Source organism: Schistocerca americana, chromosome 4, assembly GCF_021461395.2.
Source record: "Schistocerca americana isolate TAMUIC-IGC-003095 chromosome 4, iqSchAmer2.1, whole genome shotgun sequence".
Taxonomy (NCBI): Eukaryota; Metazoa; Arthropoda; class Insecta; order Orthoptera; family Acrididae; genus Schistocerca; species Schistocerca americana.
Window position 1 is genome coordinate 111,718,512 of NC_060122.1, and position 18,274 is coordinate 111,736,785.

An 18,274-nucleotide genomic window follows, 5' to 3' on the forward strand; every position below is an offset into this window, starting at 1 on the left:
TTTTATTGCAAAAGATGAGTTATAAAACTTTTGGCCTACTACTACATTAATGTTTTGTCGTCTGCTACCAGAAAGTGTCATAGGTTATCCAAAATTCATAGGCCTACATACGTGCCTTTGTGGAACCCCCCAAATGTGTAGTGTAAATAAATTGTGAGAAATTACAGTGCCTAATAGTATTAGTCTCATTTTGATTTAGTTTAACACTTTTTTATTTGAAAGAAAAATTAAAATTTTGGAACTTGAAGTTCTGTTTTGAAACTGGACAGTATGACATCACACTTAAGTGTTATTATCTCTACTGTTACACAGGATTAGCAGGTTTCTATCCCATCCATCCAAGGACATACATGACAGCCTGGAGGAACCGCCGCAGTGCCGCAGAAAATAAAGAAGAAGTTAAACTAGAAAATAATAGTTAGTATAAACACAGTGATCTACATTTTACAGCATATATTTTGAAAAATGTATAATACAAACAGTTATAGTCTATTAAATAAAACAGCTCTTTATCTACACTTTCGGGGTATCACTTATTTCACCATGCACAGTACACAGATGCACCTAAAACTTCTTTATCTTTTGCAACTGGTTATTTCTTCTCAATGCCATTTTCCTCAGTCTTCTCCAATACTCTTTTGTGTTAGGGTCCAATTCCTCTAAAGCAGGTGGCTTGCCTAGACAAAGAGATTAACTAACATTAATCCAGCTTTTCCACACATTATTGACTCATCCAATGAAGAAACAGTTTTTTATAATGTAAGATGACTATTCTAAAATAATTTGTATCAGAATGAAAAGTGAGTGTTGAAATTCTGGATAACAATAATACAGTAAAACCCCCTTTTTACACTTTTCAGTGGACTGACTCAAAAGGAGTGTAAAATGCAGCAAAGCAGAGAAAACACAAGTGCAAATGGATAAATTTCTCTGTCATATTGCTCAAAATATGCAACTGATGTAATTTAAATTTTGCCTATTTGAAAAAATATTTTATTGTTTTTGTTTCCTTCTGGCAGCAATTAACTCTACTTGTTCATGCAACAACATTAAAAAGATATTCATTTTTTTTAACCGTCAAGTTCTGTAGGACAAAATTGAGGAGCAAATCTCTGAGGTCATGGAATGTGTCAGTACATGAAATTAAAACACAAAATTAAAACATAAAAGTTATAACAGATAAAAATAAATGTTTATGAACCCGAAAAAGTCACTTCATAAGTTTAAGTAAACGCAATCAACAATACAATGAGAATCAGCTTAAATTTTCAAGGAACTCCTCGACAGAATAGAAGGAGTGACCCATGAAGAAACTCTTCAGTTCCGATTTGGAAGTGCATGGATTTTTGCTAAGATTTTTGAATTCGAGTGGTAGCTTATTGAAAATGGATGCAGCAGTATACTGCACACCTTTTTGCACAAGAGTTAAGGAAGTCTGATCCAAAATGCAGGTTTGATTTCTGCCAAATATTAACTGAGTGAAAGCTGCTTATTCTTGGGAATAAGCTAATATTGTTAACCAGAAATAACAGTAAGGAATATATATATTGAGAGGTTCCTGAACTTACACCGCTTATTGCCCAAACCGCCCATTTCTGAGCCAAAAATATCCTTTTAGAATGGGAAGAGTTACCCCAAAATATAATATCATATGACATAAGCAAAGTAGACTAATTTTCGTCTTGAACGATCATTCACTTCTGATACCCTTTGAATAATAAAAATGGCAGTATTAAGTCTTTGAACAAGATCCTGAACATGGGATTTCCATGGCAGCTTACTATCTATCTGAACACCTAGGAATTTGAACTGTTCAGTTTCACTAATCATACACCCGTTCTGTGAAATTAAAACATCAGGTTTTGTTGAATTGTGTGTCAGAAACTGTAAAAACTGAGTCTTACTGTGATTTAGCATTAGTTCATTTCTACAAGCCATGAATTAGGTCATGTACTGCACTATTTGAAATTGAGCCAATGTTGCACACAACATCCTTTACTACCAAGCTAGTGTCATCAGCAAACAGAAATATTTTAAAGTTACCCGTAATACTAGAGGGCATATCATTTATATAAATAAGGAACAGGCGTGGCCCCAACACTGATCCCTGGGGCCCCACTCAGATCCCACATCATATCCATTATCGGAGATGCTGTGACCTATCGCTTGTGCGCTGACTATAACACCATGTTCAAACTCACTTAAATCTTGATAACCTGCCATTGTAGCAGCAGTATCCGATCTAAGAACTGCGACAGACACGTGTCGTCTTATATAGGCGCTGCCAACCACAGAACCGTATTCTGTCTGTTTACATATTTCTGTATTCATGCCTATGCATGCCTATGCCAGTTTCTTTGGTGCTTCAGTGTATAATGAAGTACCATGTGAAAAAAGCTACATAAATATTCAGTGAGAGTTTCATATGATTTCAATGTAGTGCAGAGATTGGCTACTTGCTTTTAAAGCAAGAAATTTAAGATTTTGCACTTCACAAAATGAAAAAATGTGGTATCCTACGGCTATAATATCAAAGAGTCAGAGCTGGAATCGGCCAATTCATACAAATACCTGGAATGATCACATAGTTTCAGTCACGGTGGTAGATTTCAGTTTACTGGCGGAATACGGGGGCAGTGAAAGCACTCTACAAAGGAGATTGCTTACAAATCGTTCGTGACCATTTCTAGAATATTGCTCAAGTGTGGGAACCAAACCATGTAGGACTAACACGGGATACTGAACCTGTACAGAGGACAGCATGAATGGTCACAGTTTGTTTAATCTGTGGGAGAGCGTCACAGAGATACTGAAGCAACTGAACTGGAAGACTCCTTGAGATAGAGGTAAACTATCTCGAGAAAGTTTATTAACAAAGTTTCAAGAACCGGCTTTAAATGATTGCTCTCAGAATATGCTACAACCCAATACATATCACTCCCATACAGATTGTGAGGATAAGATTAGAATAATTATTGCACGCACAGAGGCATTCAAACAATCATACTTCCCGCACTCCATACATGAATGGAACAGGAAAAAACCATAATAACTTAAGCAATGGGATGTACCTTCTGCTATGTGCCTCACAATGGTTTGCAGAGTATGAATGTAGGTAACCACTATAACATTATGGTAAAAAAACTTGTGACACAACACTTGTTAAAACACTAAAGTTGGCAGATTTCATAAACAGAGAACTGTACTGTACTGACAGTACAATATTGACAGAACAGGACTTCTGTTAGGATTGACAAAAATGGACGTAAAAAGTGGTAAAAGGTAACATGTGGGAAGTAAAAACAGGGTTTTCTGTAGTTCGTATCCTCCCACGTACATAATAAAACTGCCTATATTTATCACTTTTAAAAATCACCATGGCATTCCCCATAACTCAATATTTTAAAGGAAGTTATGAGCAAAAGTTAAAGAGTTTCAGTTCCTCTGCACATCTAACTTCCAAATGAGCCCTTTGTATTTATATGATTTTGTAAATTTCAAACAAGATTAAACCAAAAAGTCAATGGATGTCATGCCATGAAGCACAAAATAGGCATGTTGTTGTGACTGGCTGTAATACTGTACAGTCTGGATCTTATGTATTCTTTTAACATTTATAGAAAATCTAGAGCAATGGACACAATGATGCAGGGTATACATAAAGTCCAGGAACACTTTCAATTATTAATTGCACAAGAACCAAACATTGTACAGATATCACACGTCATTTTGACAAGAAACCCTTAAAGTTTTTTTTTTTTTTTTTTTTTATGTACACCACCACAGCATAGTTTGGTAACTTGCTGATAGTCAGCACTAGTCACAAAAATGATGAGTTCAGTTGCGGAGCGAGCATTCTGTGTGTTGGAGTTCGACAAAAACAAGTAGGCTACAGCTGTTCAATGGATGTTTAGAACCAAGTACGATAATAAGCTACCAACAAGGAAGGCCATTTACTACTGACACAACAAATTCATTACAATGGGTTGCTTGCGCCCAGCAAAGAGAAGCGGATGTCCCAGTGTGAGTGAAGTGAATGTGGAGTGTGTACAAGAGACATTTATAAGGAGTCCAAAGAAATCGGTGTATCATGCACATCAAATATCTGTACAACGTTAGTTCTTGTGCAATAAATAATTAAGAGTGTTCCCGGGCTTTATGTACACCCTGTACAGTCTCCCCCAGTCATCCCCATAGACAGTAATTAAGAATGAGAAATGAAAACTGTTTTATCGTGGACAAGGAGTGTAGCAGGCAGTATTTAAATAAATACTTTGCAATAGCAACTGTTTGTTTATTAACATGAACTGAACTAAGTACAGTCCCCGAGGACGAATGTCCATGAACGTCGAATTGGTGTGGAGCAGAGAGGATAAGCAACGACATGGTGGCACGAGGCACCGGGGCATCCACTGATGAGGAGCAATATGCAGTAACGACACAGTCCCATGAGGCAGTGTGCAGTCACATGCAGATCCTGTGAAGTAGTGCCTTACATGGATCACGGCGACAGCAAGACGACACCTTGGCAGGCAGCAGCAATGGCAGGCGTTGGATCCATAATGGAGACACTTGGTGGCTGACGATCGCTCAGAGCATAACTGGCTCTCGAGGGGCACAACTTATGTATGGAACTGCAGAAGACTACATGCGCGCTGTCATGTGGATGCATGACCACATGGACACAGCTAGGTGTCTGTGACTGCAGCACTATGTACTGTGACCTGCATGCCACATACTGGAGCAGCTGGCCTCGCCAGATGCTGCAGCAGCTACAGGATGCTTGGTGATAAACATCTCAGTGACTCTTCTATTGATAAACAACCTCCAAAGTTAGGCAGGGGCTCTACCTGACCAACGAAGCATATCTGTAAGTGTGGTGGACGAATACGCTGGGCACAGCCCTGCATACAACACACCCTTCGCCCCTCAAAAGATATGGCTAAACCATCTTAGAGAAGCACGGCACCCAAGGCATGAGACACAATGCAGCCACCAATGCAGACTATCCCAACAACTGGACTGAAAGAACAGTACAATCAGCCAACATGCAAACATGTGCCACAGAAGTTATCAACTAGCTGCCAAGTACTGTAACACAACCTTGCATTCCACAAGCAATGAATACACGCAAAACACCATGCATAAAAAGAACCTATGAAGTTACATCGACTTCACAATAAGGATGCAAGATACAGCTAACAAGGTCGCCGATTATGTTTTGCACAACCATTGACATCTGATTCACAAAAATAGAAAAATCAAATAACCCTTACGGAATAACTTCCTAAAGCTCAGTTCAATGTCCTTGAATATACCGTATGAGACCACTACACAACACAAGAAATTGATGTCAATAAGACAAATACAGCCCGTCTGTGAAAGGAAACAGTTACTGACTGCTGGAAGTGAGTCTGGGAAAAGCTGACAATGTAAACTAAAGACTTCAGTAACCACACTTGCAATGAAGTGAGCAAGGCACCGTGTACCTTGTATGCCATAGGCTATAAACTGCATCTGCAACTGTTGACAGTATATGGCCCAGTCCTCTTTCTAGCCATCACATATCTGAAAATTCAGCACCAATGCGGAAGAAGCTTGCTGACACATGGCCACTGTAGGTAAAATCTGAGTGAGCTGAGTTATGAATCAAAGACACCTCCAACAATTGGACAGACATTACAAATCAAAATGACACTCAAACGTTATGCGAAAATACACTGCCAGAGAACTGGAACCAGAACTATTGAGAACAGAAAACAACAAAGTACTCCTGGATCAATGTTGAGAATTCCTAATGCACTAGTGCATAAAAGGACTGCCCAATCTATGCAGAAAATAGAACAACTACCACGACAAAGGTTCATGAAAATGCAGCTACCGTGAAACTTGGACACCATTTACAAAATGAACACCTACCAAAATCTAAACAACCAAATCAACACACACAGTATCTCAAACCAAGAAAATTTGTGGATTGTATCTAATATCACAGACTGTCATTACACAATAAGCATGAATATGCTGCCCCATCAAGATAAACTAACACATAAGCAAAAATCCATTAGTCTGAAAGCCACACATGCAACCTGCAAAAAAAACCACTAATACACATCAAGAACCACTGAGAGACACTCTCGTCACCATGTCCTTGGCCAAGTGATGTAGCAGAGAGTACTGAAAGGCTGACTCTGCAATAAGAACTATTTGTTTATTATAAGTACAGCTTCTGAGGACGAACGTCCCTGAATATTGAAGTGGGAAAAAGGAGGAAGGATAAGCAAAGACATGGTCCCATGGAGCTGGGAGCTCAGGGACAGTCACTAATGCTGTAATGACACAGTCCCACAGGGCAGAGGGCTCATGGTGGTCACATGCAGATTCTGCGAAGCGGTGCCACTGGGAGCGGCTGATGGAAGTCCAGTGTCCTATGGGGCTCACGGTGAAGACGAAATGACACCTTGGCGGGCAGCAGCTGTGGTAGATGTTACTCCATAATGGCGACTAATGGCAACTGATGGTCAGCTGGAGTGTAACTGGCTTTCCAGGGGTGGAGCAGCAACTTAAGTATGCATACATGGAAGACTACATGCACAGTGTTACGTGAACACGTGACTGCATGGACACGAATAGGTGCCTGTGACTGGAGTGCTGTGTTCCTGCGCGCCACAGTACCAGCACTGTTAGCACCACCAAATGCTGTGGTAGTCGCAGGAGGCTTGGCAGTAAACAGTGACTCTTCTGTTGACAAACAAACTCTGAGGTGAGGTATAGCCAACCTGACCAGTGAAGCATATCCACAAGTGTGGAAGCCAAATACACAATGCGCAGTGCTGCACACCCCACAAAAATCATTAGGACAAACAACTGCAGCAAATGCATTATAACAATGCAGGAACAGTATCATATCCAGAAAGCTGTAGCAGAGAACAAATGTGTTACAAACCAGACATATATTAATACAAATTCTCTATTAAACTTAATGAAAAAACCCCTTTTATACACACAAACACATTAAAACAACACACACGCACACACACACAGGGATAGGTGACTGATATCACACAGGCACATTCTACAGTTGGTAACAACATTCAACAGATGGCAACACCATCCAAAATATTACATCAAATAAACTAATGTTCATTTCCTAGCACTGTGAAAATGAAATTGTGTGTGGCAGAAAGCAGAAGAATAACAGCTGTAAAACAGGAAGAAGAACACAGGTAGACCAACATCTATGAAGTTTTGTACATAGAAATTTATACACCACTTCAACAAAGATATGCAGAAAGTGCCACAACTGTTTATAACTTCAATATATAATGTCCAAAATGTAAATCAAAATAATGAAAACATACAAATATATATGTACTCCAAGCCACTGAAGGAGTCTTGCAAATAATAAAGCTGATCATGTTTTGTAAGAAAAATCTGTTCTACTCAGTTGAGCTCCGACAGTTCTAAAGCAATAATTTTCAACATAATGATTCACTATTTTGGTGATAATTTCTTGTGTGGGTGCCTTTCTTTTAAGTTCTTTCATCAATATACATGACAGATGACCAACAGTGCCAAAAGAGGGGCCTAGACCTGGGGGTGTGCCGTATTTTTAATATTTCCGAAGACTAATGTCAACTTGTAAGCAGTAAACACTGTTAAAAACTGGTGTAATACTAACTTTTAAATAATTTTCTTGAAAGAAACAAAACTGACATACTTAATATTATGTTCTGCACTTTGTTACTTAGAAATTAAAACTGCTGCAAGCCTTAGGCTTTAGCCAGGAGGCAAGCCAGGACAATAACACAACTGGACTCTTTAAACTATACTACAACACACCATAATAAAAATCTGTGGTTAACAAAATATTGCTAACTACCTTGGAATTGCATGCAGAATTTGGGCAGTAAATTCATCAAAAGTTGGTCACTTGGTTGCAATAAACTGTAAAATAATTTGCACCTTTCAGTTTAACTGTAATGTAATTTGAGCAAATTTGAGTCAAAAATTTAAAAAATCGCTTTTTTATGATACAATGGCCATCTTCAGATGCTATGGGTGACATCTGATGAACAAGTGTCCATGTGTCTGGTTTCTTGGGAAGACATGTTTACTAGGGCATAGAAGTGGTCTACTTTGATGCAGTGTTAATGAAACACAAAAAGTAGTCCACATCAAAAATCTGTACATGTAATTTTATTGCTAAAGGGTAAAATGCATTTTAAGGGAAAGCAGTAACAGGCAATAGAAACTAAGAGTTTCTAAGCTTTGTTGTTGGTGTACACACCTGTTCGTATGTTCCAAAGCCAATCTGGATACTCAGAATCTTCCTTCAGTTTGATATCTTCACCTTCTTTGTATATGTTACTACCGCAAACATAAGACACTAACCTAGCTGGATCTGTTTCTACAGGAAGAACCTTTTTCTCCATTACAGGACCTAATTTGCCAAGTTTCTTCCGTTTTCCAAGCCCAGCTATTGTGGCACCTATATAAAAGTCACGTTAATTTAATAGTTCCCTAAAATGATTGGTAATAATGTCATTCATTTGAACAAAAAGCAGCCACAAAAAAATGAAAGCTTAAATTAGTGAAGTTTCACTATAATTCAGATTAACTGGGTATCCCAGTCCACTTTACACAAATGTTTTCTAAACTCTGAAGCTATAATTAGCAAAATAACACAGAGCATATATAGTGTCTAAATAAAAAGTACATGAACTGTAGTGTTATTTGATATTCTGTACAGCGTAATTTAAAAGCAATTAATGTAATTTTATCATAATAATGAACAACAGGATTAAACAAATTAAAGTTATAGTAGAAATAAAAATTCTACACTAAATAAGCTTGACACACTGACTGGCACAAAAAAATGTTACATGTAATGAATGATGAGTAATCATCTATTTAATAAAAGTGTAGCACTTTATCCTATATTTTTAGACGGGGATGTTACTGACATTGCCTCACAAGCAAATAATAAAACTTCAATTGTTTACTGCAATAGACTTAACTGTTCTTCCCTGCACAACCTGAAAGACATCACTGCATGTGAGACGATAATGTCTTCTGTCTCTTTTACCTTTTATTGTTGTACCTTGTATTGCTCCCATTTCAATTACACACGTCTGTTAGATCTTTCCCTGATTATAATAATTGGCTTTCTATAATACATATGCTGTTAAACCCTGAAAATTCTGCAGAAACTGTAACTTTGGTAGGAGATGGTTGCAGCAGGCATTATGTTAAAAATGGGTTGAGAGCTACAACTTCAACAATTTCCACAACTATAAGAAGACAGAGGAAAGTTGGACACTATGCAATGAAACTAGGATCACAAGTGAGAAGAGTAACATTGGCAAGAGAACACCATTTCTTACAACTTCAAGTGCCCCACCACTGCCACTGAAGTACAAAATCAACTCCACCTAGTTTGAGAGGTCAATGTTCAGTGAGAGAACCATCCGGAGGAGACTGTAAGAAGCCAATTTTCAATGCACGAGACCTGCTGCAGGCCAAGAACTCACCACAGTGCATCACACAGTTCAACTATGTTTCGCAAGAGAATATTGTGGGTGGAGAGCACAACAATGGAGAAAATGTTGTTTACTGATGAGTTGGTAGGTGTTGGCTGTGTACACCAGTCGGTAAAGAGAGGGTCTGGAGAACGTCTTGCACATTCTCTTCCAGGATGCATTCTCAGGGTGGTTCTCTGGTGGTGTTAGCAGGAATCTACTCCACTATAAAGACAGATTTGGTCTTTATAGAGCATGGGAGCCTTGCAACACATAGATGTAAGGAGGAAATTTTTTTGGAGCATGTTATGCCTTTTGCTCCATTTACTGGTCATGGTTTTATATGAATGCATGACAATGCACAACCAGATGCTGCAAGAATTGTGCAGGAGTTCTTGGATTGAATGGAGATTCATGCCACTGCATGGCCCATTTGAATCATATTGAGTTGAGAATGCCTTTTGCAGGCAACTGCTCTACCGACTGCACTACCCAAGCATGACTCCCGCCCCGTCCTCACATCTTCAATTCCGCCAGTACCCCGTCTCCTACAATCCAAACTTCACAGAAGCATTCTTGCAAAACTTGCAGAACTAGCACTCCTGGAAGAAAGGATATTGCTGAGACATGGCTTAGCCACAGCCTGGAGATGTTTCCAGAATGAAATTTTCACTCTGTAGTGGTGTGCGCTGGTATGAAACCGAGAAATTGAGCACAATAAGAAACCATTCCGAATTATCACAAATTATGTACTGGAGAGATATATGTAAAATGCAGTTGAAGTGTACATCCCAGAAGAGGAGGTTATGAATTGTTAACAGCTTATATACAAGGGTGGTTTGAAAAGTTCTCGGAATCACCACGAGAGGTCAGCAGTAGCGCAATGAGTTGTTCACGTGATATTCATTAGACTGTTGTCTGTAAACAGGTGACACACAAGTGCTCTCGGAAGAGAGCTGTGGCGGTGGCATGGCTCTGTTGTTGTTCCCACATAGGGATTTGCAAAGATGGAAAAAAAATCGAGATTTGAGCAGTGATTAAGTATTTCATAAATGGAAGTATGAAACCGAAGGACATTCATGCCAATTTCCAGAATACACTGGGGGACTCTGGTCCTTCATACTCAACTGTCGCCAAGTGGACAAATGAATTTAAATTGGGAGAGCTTAGATGATGATCCGTGCAGTGGTCAGCCAAGATGTGTCACTACTCCAGAAATCATTGCAAAAGTACACAAAGTGGTCATGGAGGATCGCCGATCGAAAGCGTATGAAATTGCTCACACTTGCCAGATGTCATCTGAAAGGGTGTATCACATTTTAATTGAAGAATTACAAATGAAAAATTTATCTGCAAGATGGGTGCCCCGACTCTTGATGCACGCCTGCACACATGTGCCATCACCATGGCAAAATTACATGAACTAAGGTATGAATTGTTGCCACACCCACCATATTCACCTGATATAGCTCTGTCAGACTTCCATCTCTTCCCGAAACTGAAAATTTTGCTTGGTGGATGAAGATTCACTTCAAACTAAGAATTGATAGCCATTGTTGACATTTATTTTACAGACCTGGAGGAAAATAATTTTCGAGATGGGATCAAGGGACTGGAACATCGTTGGACCAAGTGCATTAATCTACAAGGAGACTACATTGAAAAGTAAAAAAAAAGTTTCACTGATGAAAGTACTTTTTTCTGTTCTGAGAACTTCTCAAACAACCCTTGTATCTTAAAGTAACTATTGGCAAACAACAACAACAACTATAATAATGAAGTATATTAAATAACATTATGAAAGATCAAGTTACTATACGGGCCATTTCAGAAGGAATAGTAAGTTTTTAAGAGGTTGTGGTACTGACTAGCTTAAATAAAACATTCCACTTATCACATGTCCAATTTTTAATGCTTTCAGAGATACATTCATTAGAAAGTAATCCAACCAAACACTCGCAAAAGGTGTTAAGCAGAGAGAAATTACTAAGTTCAAAGTTGATTTTCATAAAATATACGTCCGACTTCAACGTGCTTCAGAATTCTCTTGAAAACACCACATGTAGCTCTCCTGATGTCATCCTGGTAGCACTATTTATACTCTGAATGATCTATATGTCCCTTATGTTTACTATTTCTTTGTAGACTTGGCTTTTCAATGATTTCCCACAGGCAAAAATCTAAAGAGGTAAGGTCTGGGGGACCCGTGTGGCCAAGAAAAGTGGCAACTTCTGTTGATCCATATTCCGGGGAATGTTAGGTTTAGATGCTACGTTACCTGATGACTGGAATATGCAGGGGAACTATACTGGAAGAACATAGCTATCTTTGTATCCAAAGGAACTTCTTCCAATAATGCTAGTAGCTCATTTTCAAAAAAGGACAAAAAAATGAGGCATTGTAATATGATGCAATAATGCAACAGGGCCAATAAACTGTTGGTCTATTACACCACATCACATATTTATAGAGAAGCATTCTAGAAAATGGTTCTCCTCAATGGCATGCAGATTTTTATCAGATCAACAATGTGAGTTACCACTTTTACTCAAACCATCATGAGTGAAAATGGCTTTGTCAGCAAACAGTATTAATGGGCTTACTCAGCAGTTTGCGATTAGCTAATGACAACATTCCAGCTGCCTACCTTCATCTCCTTCTCTGTGGTGTTGAATACAGTGTAAATGATATGAAGAAAAGGGCACACACACGTAATGTCAAGTCATCTGTGGAACACCAATACGTGTAGAAATTGTCTGTGTGATTGTTGAAGGACTATGTTCTACCAACTGAATTATGTCTTCTATTTCACCCATACTTCACTCCTTTACACATTCAGATGACATATGGCTGCTGGGCACAGCACCAGTTTCATGCAGTTTGGTAAACACACTTTAATCTGGAACCGTGCTGTGAGAAAATCATCTATCATGTTCTCTACAAACCTGTGTTTCAATTAAAAAAAACCTGTAGACAAATTAATACTTAGCACTTGTAAATATGTGTGGCATGCTTAAACAATACGCTACTTAGCACTGCCTGACAAAGCACTCATACAGTCGAAAAATTCAATTTGTAAACTGAAGCACAACTTAACTTCACAACTTGGCCTTCAACTCCAAACTGACAATCAATATATAAACCCATAGAAAATGGAGTAGCAACGCACAAAATGAAAACTTATACCTGTGGCTGATAAAAATTTGAACATATTATACAGAATGTTTATTTGAATTAGTCTATGCTACTACCTCCTAAAATAGGCGCTATTACTCCTGAAAGACCCTGGATTTAATTTGAATAGGCTGTAAATACTCACACTGTACACTAAAAAGTGACACTTTTTCAGTTAAATCATTCACTGTTGTTTACTTCTGGTTGTACATCTCGACTATAAATATGCTTGTCAAGAAACCTAATTACTGTAATTCAGAAAGAGGTCTCTTGGCTGAAAGTGTAAATGTAAGCAGTCGTTTTCATTGTACCTCTCTGCAACTCTAAGTCCCTTCTATATTGCAAGTAATATTCTCATAATTACTGTAATTACGGTGATTTATGTACAGGGAACAAAACTAGTGATCTGGCTAGACTTCACACAGATAGCATTAAGTATCTACAGCCAGTTGACTTGTGTAGCATAGTACATTTTATTTTGCGGGTCACTATGTAGAGTTATGAACAAATTTCAGAGAACAATGTTAAGTAACTGAATATCATCGACTTCACATTACTTATGTAATGTAAGCACGCACAGCAGCAAAGTTGTCTGGAGGCACGAATGTTATATGTTCCATGCTGAATTGGCATTTGGAGTGACATATCATTGGCAATGATGCGAGCACATTATGGTGTCAGTAAACACGTTTACAACCAATGTAAATATTGTATGTTTGTGTAATGATTCAGTATTTATCAGAAGCTGGCTGAGATGGCACAAATAAAAGGAAAAAATAAGAAGAACATGCTTGATATGGAAATTCTGAGTGGCTAGGGCCTTCTGTCGGATAAACCGTTCACCTGGTGCAAGTCTTTCGAGTTGACGCCACTTCGGCGACTTGCGTGTCGACGGGGATAAAATGACGATAATAAGGACAACACAACACCCAGTCCCTGAGCGGAGAAAATCTCAGACTCAGCCGGGAATCAAACCTAGGCCATTAGGTATGACATTCCGTCACGCTGACCACTCAGCTACCAGGGGCAGACAACACGCATGATGTACATGCGCAACTCATGTTACAGCAGTCCTCTTGTGAAGCTTAGTACACACTGTGATGCACAGTTGACACTCATTGCCACAATTCTTTGTCATGGACCTCTTATGGCATTCTTCATCATGCCACCAGGATTCATGTTCACATATAGGTTTGATTCAAGGAAGGCAGAAAGCTGAAAGTTGATTCACTTGTTTTTTTCACTGTGGAATTGTTCTTAAACAATTGCAGTGAAGCTATTGCTCAAAAATATTTGATTATTTCAAATTCTAAACCTCATGTCACAGCTTGATGATGAGATAGTTATCTTTTCATAGTTGGTCATATATTTTATTAGAAATACAGTAAGCAGATAGAGAAAGATGTAGGTTGCAGTAGTTATTCGGGGATAAAGAGGCTCACATAGGATAGGGTAGCATGGAGAGCTGCATCAAACCAGCCCTTGGACTGAAGGCTGCAACAACATTTCATTACAATACTTCAAAATTGAGTAACTCACTGCCTCTTGTTCAAAGAATTTTCTGTGCATTAAGGATGTGAATTGTCACTACTAATCTGAGGTAAGCAGAAACTGGCAGTCACAAAAAACTAACAATCTGATACTGTATTCAGTGTATTGTTTCATCTACACTGAGTACTTTGTCTTGCACCTTTCCTGGTCTAAGTTTCTCAGTAACTTAGTTCCTCCTTTATTATATTTTCAAGTGACCATTATTAATTTATTATATAAAGTTTTATGTCTCATTTATGGTGGTTTCCTCCATAAGAACAAATAATCAGGTAATGATAAATAGGATTGATAGCTATGAAACAGTGTGTTCAATGTTTTAAGTTTCAACATTGTGGGGCAACTGGATACAAATGCATCTCTCAGAGCTTAGATGTCACAAGAATTAGTAATGTGAAATAAAAAGAAGGGAAAGACTTACCTGGTGAGGTATAAATAATGTGTTAACTAGGGCAACAAATGTTGTTGCAAGTTTTGTGATTATTACAAACAAAAAGATGGGTAACAAAATTGATTACTTCAACCCATGCTGTCACACAATTAATTTTCTTGTAAATACAAAACTTTCAATATGGAAATATTTGTATGCTTAAGAAAGTGATGATTACAAAACAGAAAATTGTGAAAATTGAGGTACTGATCAATTATGTGACGATAATGGAATGTAGTCGAATTAAATTGGGTGATGCTGAGGGTATTATATTAGGAAATGAGACGCTTAAAGTAGTGAATGAGTTTTGCTATTTGGGGAGCAAAACAACTGATGGTGGTCAAAGTAGAGAGGATATAAAATGTAGACTGGCAATGGCAAGGAAAGCGTTTCTGAAGAAGAGAAATTTGTTAACATCGAGTATAGATTTAAGTGTCAGGAAGTCATTTCTGAAAGTATTTGTATGGAGTGTAGCCATGTATGGAAGTGAAATGTGGATGATAAATAGTTTAGACAAGAAGAGAATAGAAGCTTTCAAAATCTGGTGCTACAGAAGAATGATGAAGATTAGATAGGTAGATCACATAACTAATGAGGAGGTATTGAACAGAATTGGAGAGAAGAGAAATTTGTGGCACAACTTGACTAGAAGAAGGGATCGGTTCATAGGGCATATTCGGAGGCATCAAGGGATCACCAACTTAGTATTGGAGGGCAGCATGGAGGGTAAAAATCATAGAGGGAGACCAAGAGATGAATACACTAGGAAGATTCAGAAGGATGTAGGTACTGGGAGATGAAGAAGCTTGCACGGGACAGAGTAGATGGAGAGCTGCATCAAACCAGTCTTTGGACTGAAGACCACAATAACCTTAACAACAACAACAACATCTAACTTTGAGATCAGTATTAGATGAAGGGAAAGGTGGAATTATTGGAACATATCGGTCAAGGGAAAGAAAAATAATATTTTTGTAATTGTTTCAACTGTCTTACACAAAAATGAGGAGGTAAAGCAAAAAGTCTGAGGACTCAACAGACATTATTACCTGGACACAGCATGGTTTCTGAAATGTACCATATATTGGACTGAAAAGAAGACTCGTGTGGATAAATATTGGGATCATAAACCAGTAATGATAACAAAATTCTTAAATTCGAATAATTAAAGAGCAAACAAGGCATACGCAGAATTGGTGGGAGGAGGGAATTACATGACAAAAGAGAAGAGGAAATTCACTGAAGTAATGATTGTTGAACGAAGCAAACACCAGAGACATAGAAAGGGACGGGTATAGTATCACATGTAGGGGTGGAGATGTTATTGTGGCCAAAGCAGAGGCAGGAATAAGCTATGTGAGACTCCAATTTACTGATGATAGAAGCACCATACTACAATGAAACAGATCACCCAATACATAAACGCATACCCAAAACAGATGAGAGAGAGACATGAAACTGCCTTGTATCCTTGTTTGACAACACAGAGGAGATGGAGCACATAGACTTGATTCTCTCAGTGTCAATGTCAAGGGCACCACCAGCAGTTGCTAAGGTAGGTGACACCTCTGGCAGAAACTCCAAAATTAGAGGGGCAGCACTGCCTAGCAACACCCAGGTTGTATTTAGGTTTGACTGTCACTCATCATCTAGTTAACCGCATGCATCAACCGCAACTTATTGGACCACTGGACTGTGTGTGTGTGTGTGTGTGTGTGTGTGTGTGTGTGTGTGTGTGTAGTTGACTAGAGGATGAGAGCAGTCAAAAGTACACACAGCACTGATATGGCTCTATTATTTCAGAGTTGCTGTCAGAAGACCCTTTCTCAGAGGATGCAGTCTGTGTGTGTGTGTGTGTGATTAGGCTATGGTACTCCTTGATGATGCTGGAAGGCAAACATCAATATCAACTATATAATCTGCTGATCTCACAAGAAATAGTAAAAAGGATAGATACTTTTTTAAAATCTAAACAACAGTCCAACAAAGTTGAAATAGCCTGTTGCTACCATATAGCAAGGTCAGGAAAAAGCCAGAGAGACCAAGGAACATACAGAATGACACACATTAAATAGACAGGCAAAGTTCCCCAATTACTCTGCTTCAGATAGAAAAGGGTGACCTAGGAAAAAGACAACAGAAAAAAAGTCAGCCTGGACAATATCTGCATCAGATAGAAGCACTTCAGGTCAACTACAAAACTTTGGCTAACCCAACATTTTACCAACTATCTTATGTTGCTGAAAACAAGTCCATATGAACCCAAAAAGCTATTGTCCTATCTCTCTTCTGTCACCTGTATAAACTTTTGGAAAGAAATGTTCTACATAGATCAGCAACAATCGTAGAAACTAACCAGAAACCACAGTACGCCATATTTCAATTAGGCAAACAATGCACAAACCAGGTAGTCAACCTTGTAATAACGGGAGTTGTTTTTGTAGATCTAACTACAGCATACAACACAGTCAACCATCAGGAGCTCTTATCAAAGGTACTCAATATGATACATGACCACCACATAAAGAAGTTTATTGGTACTTTGCTTCAAGACACTTCTTTGTGAAATTTCACAAAATTTGAGAAGGTGGAGATTAAAATTTAATGGTTCTCATGAGACTAATATTTAATTCCTCTTCTATTTAATACATTCACAGATAACTGGGCCTGTAACTTATCCTTTATGCAGACAACCTAGTGTCTGCTTAATGCATCTTCTACTTAGCTTAATACATTCACAGATCACCAGCAAGTTTTTAAATTATGTGGATGACCTAACACTTGCTGCCCAAGCAACAAGTTTTAAAGAGGCCAAAAATAAATTCCACACTGTTCTTGACAACCTGGGTACGTATTACTTTTCAAACCAATTATGATGAAATCTTCCCTCCTCCAACACCAATGAAACATTGAGAGGTAGTGGCTTGCAACCTCACTGCTATAGAAGCTGTACAGCAATTGCAAACAAAATCACAACCGGGGACTATCTGTGGAGCAGCCAGACAGCACATGATTCCTGAGGAGGGGCAGCAGGCTTTTGAGTAGTTGCAGGGGCAACAGTCTGGATAAATGACTGATCTGACCTCTTAACATTACCAGTAAATGGCCTTGTTGTGCCGATACTGAGAGTGGCTGAAAGCAAAAAGAAGCTATATCTGTTATTTTATTGTGAGGACATGCATCTCTACTGTATGGCTTAATGATAAGATGTCCACTTGGGTAAAATATTCAGGAAGTAAAATAGTCCCCCATTCTGATCTCCGGAAAGGTCCTACTCCAGACAATGTAGTCATCGTAAAAAGCAAAACTGGCATTCTATGGGCATTAGTGTGTAATTTTAAATCTCTTAAACTGATAGATAGCTCAGAGAATGTAAAGAGGGAACTGGATTGGTTGACGTTAGACATAGTGGGATTTAGTGCAGTGTGGTGGTGGGAAGAACAGAACTTTTGGCCAGTACAATACAGGGTTGTGGATAAGCTCTACGAAAAGCACACTGAATGAATAATTATAATTAAGATAAATATGAAGACAACACCCATCACAGTAATACAAGTCTGCATGCCAACTAGTTCTGTAAATGACAAAGAGATTGAAAGAA

The 18,274-nt window shown here is 38.5% G+C and overlaps 2 protein-coding genes across 3 annotated transcripts in view; one reads left to right on the forward strand and one right to left on the reverse strand.

Moving 5' to 3' along the window:
* LOC124612620 (probable 28S ribosomal protein S16, mitochondrial) overlaps positions 1–518 on the forward strand; it is a 40,840-nt gene extending 40,322 nt beyond the window's left edge. The window contains exon 3 of the mRNA XM_047140917.1: positions 313–518. Within this exon, the coding sequence (XP_046996873.1) occupies positions 313–422 (110 nt within the window). The 3' untranslated portion in view covers positions 423–518. The remainder of the gene's footprint in view (positions 1–312) is intronic.
* Positions 243–18,274, reverse strand: part of LOC124612619 (39S ribosomal protein L54, mitochondrial) — a 28,817-nt gene continuing 10,785 nt past the window's right edge. The window contains exons 2-4 of one of the 2 annotated variants that reach the window (XR_006979553.1): positions 8,291–8,491; positions 481–677; positions 243–378 (exon numbers count right to left, since the gene is read on the reverse strand). Coding sequence is in view for 1 of the 2 variants with exons in the window: in XM_047140915.1 (XP_046996871.1) it covers positions 565–677; positions 8,291–8,491 (314 nt within the window). In the remaining variant the exon portion in view is untranslated. Of the gene's footprint in view, positions 379–438; positions 678–8,290; positions 8,492–18,274 lie in introns of those variants that run through there. The other variant, XM_047140915.1, reaches the window with a different exon arrangement.